The 11,430-nt window shown below is 39.5% G+C and overlaps 1 protein-coding gene across 4 annotated transcripts in view; it reads left to right on the top strand.

Annotated features, from left to right (window-relative positions):
- The first annotated feature begins 569 nt into the window (after positions 1-569).
- The window catches only part of kif26ba (kinesin family member 26Ba), a 160,689-nt gene continuing 149,828 nt past the window's right edge, over positions 570-11,430 (top strand). For 3 of the 4 annotated variants that reach the window (XM_057851370.1, XM_057851368.1, XM_057851367.1), the window contains exons 1-2: positions 570-1,064; positions 7,512-7,904. In XM_057851370.1, the coding sequence (XP_057707353.1) occupies positions 1,005-1,064; positions 7,512-7,904 (453 nt within the window). In that variant the 5' untranslated portion in view covers positions 570-1,004. The remainder of the gene's footprint in view (positions 1,065-7,511; positions 7,905-11,430) is intronic. The other variant, XM_057851369.1, reaches the window with a different exon arrangement.

Genomic DNA, 11,430 nt, shown 5'->3' with positions numbered 1-11,430 from the left:
GTAAATGCATTCATTTGGGATGAAATGCATAATTGATGCTGCAACAATCTAACGATATACTGGCAAGCGGGGTGGCCGACCAATTTATAAGGGTGGCCGTGGCCACCCCCTGGTGGCGCCACTGGGTCAGGGCCCCAAGCAACTGCTGGGCTTGCCCATCTCATCGCCCCACCTCTGCGGATTGTCTTCCCTTTAATAACACCGATTTTTGGTGGCTTGATTCTCAATTATTTTTTTTCCTTGATGATGGACAGAAATGTTCAATGAGCATTTATAGTCAAGTCTAAAATTGATTTCCCAGTCGCCTTAAAATTTGACCCCAAAAAGTTTTACAGTATTTGGTGGTTCGGTTAGACACTTTGCCCATAGTGTTGTGCTTCTTTTATAGAAATTTCTTAAACGGTAAATGAGACATTTCTGTTGTCTGGCAATTAATGTTAGAAAATCCCTTTCAAATATTAAATATGTTGTCGCCAAGGTCGGTGAACGCACCACGCGACAGAACTAAGCAAATTCAAAGCATCGAGTCCCCGCCCCCCTAACCAGATGTGCGCCCGGCCAGGGTCTTGTCAGTGCGAGTCCGCCGTTAACAGAGCGCGGAGCTCCGCACAGGCAACAGGAGGCACTGAGACACCCGGCTAAACATCCGCGAACTGAACCATACACCCGTGACAGAATCGCTCGTGCCATTACCTGTGCTTGACGCTGGAGTTGGACCATAGAGGTGCTTGTTGTACCTGGTCACCCTGACGCTGGAAAGGATGGAGACGCAGAGCTTGGAGGGATTTAATTAGAGCTTCTATGAGGGGCTTCTTTCAAGGTAACTAAGAGAAAACAGTATTTTTGGAGACAAAATGAGGAATACAAGTTGTTTCCATCCTGGAAGGGGCACAAAGTCGCCGCCACACTGAAGAGCTCTAAGTGCACTTTGCAGGGGCGTGCTTTTAATTGAAATCGATTCCGCGGTTTTCTTCTTCCTCCTTCCGATTTTGTGCACCTACAAAATGACTTCACTATCGGGGTCCAAGGAGAGATCCGTGGCTGGTCGGGGCAGAAAGTACACGGTAGGAAGACTTCAGTTTATTAATTTGAAAAAGATTGCTGATACAGTATACCTTTTACATAATGACCCAAAAGAGGGGTGGGAAAGCATTTTCCTTTGATGTTAATTCATTTGTTTAATGAGAAGAGAAAAATAAAGAGAAAAAATGTTCTAATTATTATTTTAAAATATTATTTTATAAATCAACAAAATCATATATTAATAAAATGTTAAAAGATTACAATTAAAATGGATTAAAAACAAATATGTTCACTCTCTCTGGGTTTAGCCCTTAATAACACTCTTAAAGTTGATTTTTTTGTGTGTGTGTGTGTGCATAGTATCTCATTGACAGTGACAGATATCCAATTCTGTTCAACTGGAAAGCCTGGCTGTGAACAGAGGCGTTGCGTCCCATTAGGCAAACCAGGCAATTGCATAGGGCCCCCAGCCAGCAGGGGCCCACAGAGGGTCAACAGATTTAGCACACGCAGCTTTACTGCACTGTCGCAGCGACAAGTGCGACAGTGCCACTGAAAGCCCTTTCTGAGTTCCCTGAAGGGGCCCCTTCACTCGCTCTACCCCCCCCCCCCCCCCCACACACACACACGTGGTTCAGAGTGAGCGGCGATTTGGCTTTTTTAAAATTGGCGTATATCCAAAATGAAGGGAAGTTATCTTTCTGGAAGCGACAAAAGAAAGAAAAAAATAGCAGAAGAGGAGAAAAGGAAGCAAGACAGCGGTGAGTGTACTATGTTACTGTAGTTTTATGTCCTAATGCAGTAAAAGCCACCCACTTTGAGTGTCCTAAAAAGCGCTCTATGAGACCGAGGCGTTATTATACTTTTATTAAATATGCTATTGCTCCAAGTCCAACTGTCCCCCTTACATGGACACGCTCAAAGGCAACAAGCAACATGGGGCCCTCGGGGACCCTTGCTACGCCTCTAGCTGTGAATGCTCATGTTTCCATGACAGCAAATGAGTTAAATGAGTGCTCAAATACAGTATGTGTTAAGAAACAGGGATGACAATTATAAAATACAATTAAAACAAATATTAATATTCTCTGGCACATTTGACTTGAAATCATTAAACATAGCCTTAAGGAAAAAATTGACATTTTGTTTTTAGGCCATACGACCCAGCCCTAATTTATACTGTTTATTTGAGAGCAGTACTGTGGTACTGTTTAGTATGGCTACTGTGTCTCTACAGTAAAATATTTTGGGTTTGAATCATGCTTCATGTGTTACAACTTCTTCCTGAGTTTGTGTGGGTTTTTTCCTGGAAGTTGGGCTTCCTCCCACATGGAGACTGAATTACTTATAGAAGTAAATGTGAGTGTGAATGGTATTGTCGATATGTGCCCTGTGATAGACTTGCGAACCGTCCAAAGTGCCTTAGGTCTTAAGCCAACTGAACTGGCTCCAGCTGAACCACAACGCTAATGAGGAATAGCTGTATAGAAAAAGGATGGATGATGTAATCATCAGACAAATGTTTTTTATTATAGATCACGAGCCTTTGTGCGTTAAATGGTTTTTGATTTTCATAAATTCACAGTTAATAGTTTTTATAGTTCTTCAGATCGTTTAATAGTGTACGAGCTACTAGGGGCAAATGCCTACTTGGAATTGGTGCGTTATCATTCCCACAAATTAGGTTTTGGCCTCTACATGGCCCAAAACTCATTGGGGAGGCTACAACCTAATGACCACACACGCATTAGCAAATTATTACTGTATAGTATGGTATTAAGACTGAACGATATCGAAAAAAATTGATATTGCGACTTTGGGGTGTTTGCGATATAGTGCGATACATATTGCGATATTAAAACTAGAAGAATTTTCACCAGATGACTTGAATATCTCCGTTTGGTTGGCTCACCATGACCACATTGTATTCATATAATACCAGTTAATTCCAGGCTAAGGCGTTCATCTGTAAATGATGATTTCTGTATTTGAAAGGGACCCAGGCCGCCATGTAAACGCATTGTCTAACATGTAAAAGCATAGCATAACAATGAAAGCAGCTCTCTCAAAATTCTGCAGAACATTTTACGGCACAAAATGAAGCGCAAGCTGCGTGAGAGAATTTCCGGGCAATCTCTCCCACCTTCAACCGGTAGAACTGCATCTCCAGTGCCTAAAAGGCAAAAAAACGTCAATGTTGTTTGACAAGTGCGGCTTGCCGAGGAAACATCTCACAAATATCCTACAGACTGATCCTCTCAAGTCACTGGTAGTTGCTTTGGAGCCGCAGCAATCTTCAGTGGACATCAGTATTACCACAAAACGTCCCAGCTTGGAGTTTTCCAAGTGGGATCTCCCCAACGTAACGTACGATGCGATCAGCATGGCCAAGGGTCTGACTAGAGAGAGACCGCATCGCAGTCTCAACGTCACCACCGTTGAAGGGCGGATCAAAAAAGGCCTCCACTATGTGGAAAATGAAGACGACAGCTTGGCGCAACAAGATTTGTCCAGTGTAAAAGCGTAAAAGTATTAAGTATTTTTATAATGGGTCAAAATTATTTTTCGAACAGATCTTGTGACTAGCAACTTAGACGGTCATTTTCTTGGCATATAATTTTCAAAAAAAATAGGGGAGGGCAATTTTATTTTTCAAATGATTTTTTTCTTTGATTGAAAATATATATATATTTTTTGAAGCAACTTTTTTGGGGATTAAATGATTTAGACACAAATGTCCTACTCATAATATGGCCCAAACACAAAAAGGACTGCTTCAATCAAAGAAAACTTTTTCAATGAAAAACTAAGTGTTCAAATTGTGTTTTTCAATCTCAAATATTTTTTCGCATTCAAAAACTTTTTCCATTATTGAAATTTTTCTTTTTTTGTTTGATTTTTCTGTTTGAAAAAAAAATTTTTTTGAAGCAACTTATTTTTTGGTTGAATAACAAAGACAAAAATGTCCAAGCCAAAATGTGGCCCAAACACAAATCTACATTACTTCAATCAAAAAAGTTGCTTCAATCAAAAAAAAAAAAACCAAAAAAAAAAAGCAAAGAAAAATAGCTTTCACATGCATTTTTTTGAGTTTCAAATTTATTTTTGCTTTCAAACATTTTTTCTTTTTTGATTGAAGCGCCTTTTTTTTTGGTTGAAATTATATATTATGATTGAAGCAACTTTTTTTTGGATTGAATAATAAAGACACAAATCTACCTCCATATGGCTCCGCCCATGGGATACAATTTTCGACTGGAGTAACTACATTGGCACAACACCGGCAGGCGTACCATATTCAATTGATGACGATCTTGGCGAAAAGTATTGTCTAAGCAGCCTAATTTAGAATTCCCCTCAAGAATGATGAGAAACAAAAAACGCTCATTGTCAACTTATTATTATAAATATTCTTGTAAGTTAATTTTATGGCTGACACTGCATTTCGGCGTCATCAGCATGTTGTTCCCCCCTGCCCTGAAAGTCAAACTCCGCCTATGTTTGCAATATGCATCCATTTAAGAATTATGCAATATATTTTGGAAAGGAAAGATTAATTTGATTTCCCAATATGTGGCTGTCGATGTGCCCTTTTCTTGACCGGCGACCTGATTAGCCATCGGTGTAACCTGCCATCCGCCTATTAGACCGCTGTGATAGACAATAGCTTCCTGCATCCGTGATTAGATGCGTAGAAAGAATTGGATGAATGTTTCCCAATACTGTATCTTTACAGCCTTGGTAATCCCATCATTTGTACTTTAATTGGCTAAATGGGGTACATACATGTAGAATACCTCCCATGAGGCATAGTAGACTCCTCTTCGAATCCCATGTATTGTGTCGCTTAGTGATATTTTCATTTTATTGCTACATGCATTGTCACCAGCAGAGCTTTAAATTACCTTGAACCTCACTAACTGAGAACCACACAGCTATCAGTTGTACACACTCACGCAAAGTGCCTAATAACGCTTTGAAAATTTAAAACTCCCCTCTCGCTCTCTCTCTCTCTCGAGGACGCTCCGTCATGTCAGTCTTTCCAACTCACTTATTATAACTTATATGAGCGATTTTCAGGAGCCGCTGTGCCACCACATCAATACCCCAACTGTTGGTGGCTCATTTGATGTTCCCATGGGTTTGGAGGAGTAGTCTTACTAGAGTAATAATAACACACGTCAACAATCAAGCAAGACTTTCAAAAGAAAGTTTTTAACTGATTTCTCCAAAGCAAACAGATTTGCTGAATATTCACAGTACAACATTGGTGGTAGGAACACTTGTGCTCTTTGAAAGCTAAAATCAGTTTTAATAAATCTGTCTTGACAGATATAAAATTGCTCAGTTCAATTGTGGTTCTAGTTTGAAGTGGTCCCCAACATCATACAGGGTGGCTTCTAGTATTTCTTACTTGAATTGGATCGCATTAAATTGTGCAAACTGTCATAATATTTTTGATGGCTGATGTACAGTGGAACTTTATTAGTCAAATGTCTCTGAAACAATATTCTGAGACATTTGATCTACAGTTTTGAGAACATCAGAGGATTTGCTCTTGGTGTTTCTGACTCATTCTAGAGCAGACATGTCCAAAGTCCGGCCCGGGGGCCAAATGCGGCCCGTGGTCAAATTTCATCCGGCCCCCAGCCTCTGTCATAAAATCAATCATGTTTGGCCCAAACACAGACTTGATGAATTGGTCAGCAGTACTGCAACCAGCATATGAAGTAGCTTACACACAAAATGCTGCCCCACATTAACCCACTAAAAGGCAGCAGCACTTTAACCCTTTATTGCCAAATGCATTTGATACAACTAAAAGTTTGTGATTTCGAGACAAATTTAGAATTTTGACATTTCTTTTTGAAAAAAAAAAGTGATGGATGCAAGTCAACACATGCATCTGCAGGTTCCATGAGAAAGAAAACACAGGATTTAGCATGGGTTATAGATATAGAGCACTTATTACACATATTCATTTTGACTTTTCTTTTTACAAATTTGAAAAAAAGGTTTCATTAGGACCTTATTTTTCAAATTTAGGGATTCTCTGATAATTGCTTCATGTTAGAGGTATTTAAGGGGTAAGCAACATTACTCCGTGTGACCAATTACTTCCATTTTCTCAAATGGTGACAATCAACAGAAAAAAAGAAAGTTGACTGTGACGGCCGACGTTTCAAGAATAGGTGGAAATTAGACTATTTCTTCACTAAAATATACAAAAACTGTGTCTGCCTCATTTGCAAAGAGACGTCGCTGTTTTTAGAGATTTCAATGTGAGGCGATATTACCAAACAGGACACGCTGACATGTACGACAAGATTAAAGGGAAGATACGCAGCGAGAAATTGAAGCAACTTGAAGCTAGTTTAATGTCACAGCAGCTGTATTTCGCAAGAGCCCGAGAGTCGAAAGAGAAAAAAATAATTATACAAATGTGACACACTGAATGGCTTGCTAAAATTTGCTTAAATATTTTGTTCTACGTAAAGAACGTCAGCCAAGGTCGGCCCCCCACATTTTTACCACACCAAATCTGGCCCCCTTTGCAAAAAGTTTGGACACCCCTGTTCTAGAGAGTTGATATATGTCACATAACATGATTTTTGAACAAATGGTAGCAGGAAACAAGTACCCAGAGAAAACCAAAACAAGGCACCTATTATATTTGTGTTATAAAAACAACATTCATGTAATTTACAGTGTTCATTATAAATAAACCAAATAATAAACATGCAAACTGCACACAGCAAGACCAGAGCCCAGGATTGAAGCTTTTAGAACTGTGAGGCAACATGCTGACCTGGCATCCACCGTGCCAGCAGAGGGTCATTCTATTCTATAAATGGCTACAGGTGGATTATTATTGTATTTTCTGCCATTTAATAAAAGGGCATTCAGCTGTTCCACCCACCACTATACAGTATGTATGACAATGACATAGAAACTCTAGTTGAACAAATATACAGTATACAGTATGTCTGTTAAATAAGTTTAAATAAGTGTAAATTAAGTGATTTTGTATATTTTCCTGCCTGACTCCTAATGATCAGTCTCACGAGATATTAGCAGTGCTGCGGCACACTGGTTGCTAATTACGGAGTTGTTTCATGATAGCAGCTGTTTGACAGTGGAAGATTATGTCTAATTAATTTAGGGAACAGCTAAAATCCGAAAAAAATGGAGAATAACCGTTTAACCAGAATCCCAGAATGAATTGTTCGACCTCAGAGCTTCCACTGTATGTTAAATCTAATTAAGTTAAATAACGTGGTTTAATGTATTAATTAACCAAGTTGCGAACAATACTATCTGTACTTATAAACCTAACTCATTTGCAATTTAAAAGTGATCAGACTATTCATGATTCGACAATATCAACTGAAATCATTACAATGTTACATTTTTAATATGTAATTCTCTACAAATATGGGTGCTTTAAGATGATAAATGACCCCTCTTCTTTGTTAAATGTCCCACAGATGCCTGACACTTCCCCCACCAAATCCACATCCATTTTACCGGACACGTGGTACCGCAAGGCTTATGAGGAAACGACACGGTCCAACTCTCGTCCTGCACCTGAGGGTGCTGGCTCCATGCCCAGCTCTACGGGCACCCCTTCTCCTGGCTCGGGGATCTCCTCACCAGGATCCCTCTCTGGATCACCAGGGACCATCTCTCCAGGGATTTGCACGGGATCTCCAGGTTCTCTTGGCGGTTCTCCGGGTTTTGGGACTGGCTCCCCGGCCTCAGGCAGTGGAAGTTCTCCTGGGAGTGAAAGAGGGATTTGGTGTGAGAACTGCAACACAAGGCTGACAGAGCTGAAAAGACAAGCTTTAAAATTGCTTATCCCGGGACCTTACTCCAGTAAGGTACGTACAGTATAGCATATGTGTTGCCCTTCTTGCTTTTCATCATCTATGATGTTTGGACAGTGGCTTTTATTAATGTGCTTACCGATGAAATATTGGGCCTCTCATCATTACCTTGCCTTAGGTGTAGCATTGTAATCTGGGTTATTGTTCTCATAAATCAAGAGCATGCGCTTATTTGTCCAAGATTCACGAACCATCTGCTCAAGAAAGGGAGACCAAACCAGCTGTTTGCTCTCAGATTATTATTAAATGGGAAGCGTTCATCCATCACAAACACAGACAAGACTAGGTGGATTTTTCTATGCTGAAATTTCCCATTTTAGCTCATTGATCACATAACCTCTACAGTAAAACCATTAGCACCCTTTATTGTATATGACTTTCTCGAATTGTGGGGTTTAACACTATGGGTTACTTAAAGACAAAGAGTATTTAGAGCAAATATGAATCGTTATGGATTTGATGCCTTTTCCTATTTTCTTGACAACCTCTATATATATATTTAATTCCCCTGTGGTTAATCCATGCAATCAATTTGAAATTCAGCAGTGCAAGGACTCTCAATTGGTGCATTATGATGGCTGGGACTTGATTAATGATACACTGCACACATTGATCACCACATATGTTGATCATTTTCACACAGTCATCCCCACACAATGTTTTTCTCGTTGCATTATTTAGAATATGAGAAGTTATTGACATAATGTACATTCTAACAAACAACTTTGTTCAAATGGGGCTATAAACGTGTCAATTTTAATAAGTAGTTTCACTGTAATAGTAAGGTTAATCGAAGAAATTGCAGTAAATTGACCGGTAGCATAATGGCAAGTCAAAAGTGGCGTGCTGCATTGTGGGAGTTGCTGGGGGTTTGAGTTTTAGCATTAAGGCAGAAAGTATTGTATTCGTCAATGTGAAGGAGGTTACCAGTGCTATTTTGCATGGGAAATGTGTTGAAAAGAATAATGAACATGATCTGTTAGGTGGATAGCATACAGAGGACTGACAACATATTTTTCACGCAAAATAGCACCTCTCTGCCTTGCTAACATTCTGACCAGCAACTCTCACAAGCCAACTGTGATATGATGATGATAATTTTTTATTTTTATTTTGGGCATGCACCAAAAAAACAAAAAAAGAAATACAGTATTGTTCAAAAGAATTATTTGCACTCGAAGGGGAATGGGAAAAAGAAAAGCTTGCAGCACCCTTGATCTCGTCGTCCAGCATTCTTATTTTTTGGGATACTCCTGTCTTTCGACTTTTAAGTCCACACAATGAAAGAGAGAGCGAGAGAGCGAGAGAGAGAGAGAGAGAGAGAGAGAGAGAGAGAGAGAGAGAGAAAACAAACAAAACTAAACCAATAGACAACCAACTAAACCAAAGATATTCAGAGTTGGCACATTAATAATTTCCATGCACCAATTCTACAAAAACAGCAACACACATTGTCAGTAAATATAATCATGCTGTGACCAGAGCATATTTTTATAAAACAACTTAAATGTTTGGATATTTTGACAACGCTTGAAGTGATTGTCTAAATTGTTCCAAGTTTCACTCAACATAGAGACACACAAAAACATGACTAATGGATTAATGGTAGATTTGTAACCGTTTCCCCACACTTCAATACAATATGTGAAATATGGGAGCACCAGGGAACAGTATAGAGCAGGGGTCCCCAAGCTTTTTTACACTACGGACCGGTGTGATTTGGGTCTTTTTTTCACGGACCAGTGTTCTGTCACATTTTGCACCCTTATAAAATTTTGCTCCCAGAGCTTTTGTGGCAGTTAAAAAGCCCTCATTTATATTCAGTTGGACTCTCAATGTAATCCAACGGTGCTAAAAAAAACTAGTTACATCATAAATATACATGTGCAATACGAAAATAAATAAAAATAAATTAATGCTTAATGATACAGCGAAGTCGTTAAGTGAGAGAGCGGCGTGCAGTTGTTGTGTGCAACTAACATGGCAGGATGTGTCTGAGGAGAACTTTTCTACATGTCTGTTCATGATCAAACGTAAGTTAATATTCCTTTCTTTAAAGAAATTTTTTAGTGTTTACTTTGGAATCGCTGCATTCGCAGGCATTTTTTACGTTACGCTCATGCAAAATTTGTCAGAACACCGGCATAGTGCGGCAGAAAAATACAGAAAATATAAAATAACATTTGTTTTTAGCTCCGTTGTGTTAAGTGCAGGGAAAATATAACTCACCCGCTGAATCAGTGGGAGGCCTGAGCTTGTTTCGTTGAGACAAGATGGTCCCATCTAGGTGTGATGGGAGAGTGAGAGAAGCCCCCTTCACAAAGGTACGATGTTGGAAATTGTAGCACGGTTTTCAGTGCTCTCGTAGCGATGTCAGGATATTCCGGAATAACTTTAATCCAGAACCTCGGTAGAGATGTTGTCTCAAATGTACTTTTAAGGTCGCTGTCATTTGCGATCTCTACAAGCTGATCTTCCTGTTGCACAGACATGCTCGAATCACTCGGTTTATTCACAAACGGGTCACGAATCCACGCCTTCGCAGTTCGTGGGCCTTTAGTGATTGGGAAGTAGCGTACATTTTGTTTTCTTCGAGGTTGTAGGCTCATCTTCTGGCTCGTCAGGTGCCCTTTTCCCCGTAAAAAATCTGTCCAAAGACGCCTGTTTTTCAGTCATTATAGTGTGGGGGCTAATTATTTCCGGGAACAAATGTGATGCGCCCGCCCTACATCATACGTTATTATGGAGGACAAGTGCACATAGATATACAAAACAAGATGTACTACTAGCAGTCCAATCAATGGATTTCTATGATGACATTATATCCTGTAGTATGATATTTAGAGTAGATAGGGATATTGGTGTGTTAAGAGGCACAGGCCAAAGTTCATTCGGCCAGAATGCAGTCGTTAATAAATTATTATTTCTGTGTGGCCCGGTAGCCGGTCCGCGGCCCTGCGATTCGGGACCCCTGGTATAAAGTGTGGAGTGCATTACCATCAAGGTATGATTTCACTTGACTTCACTAGTGAGGGGCTTTTGGAGATTTTGGTTTTGATATATGTGACGTGGGCTTTCCATGATAATTTACAATCAATAATAACTCCTAAAAATGTTATTTCATTCACATTACCGATTGGGACCCCATCTATCATTACATGTAATTCTGAATTATCTTTACGGTTTCTAAACATCATTACTTTCCCTTTCACATCATTATGCAATCAGTCAAATGTCCTTTTGATTCTTTACCTTTATAAAAATCTTTAAATCATCAATAAAATATTGAACATAGGACTTGAAGACAGTCAACTATCAATGTGCCGAAACAATGAAATTCTTATTAAACGAATAATCACTGAAGGATTTAAAAGATCAGATCGCAGTTTGCTGCAGGAGCACTGGATAGTACTGTTTTCTTACACAGAAGAGCTCCTAATTCCAAGCTGCTGCTACCAACCAACCTTCCCAGTTATCCGAATTAGTTATGTGTCACTGCATGCCTCCTTGTATAAAATCA

This window comes from Corythoichthys intestinalis, chromosome 1 (assembly GCF_030265065.1).
Source record: "Corythoichthys intestinalis isolate RoL2023-P3 chromosome 1, ASM3026506v1, whole genome shotgun sequence".
Taxonomy (NCBI): Eukaryota; Metazoa; Chordata; class Actinopteri; order Syngnathiformes; family Syngnathidae; genus Corythoichthys; species Corythoichthys intestinalis.
Note: the sequence above shows the minus strand (reverse complement) of the source record. Positions and strands in the feature narration are given on the sequence as shown.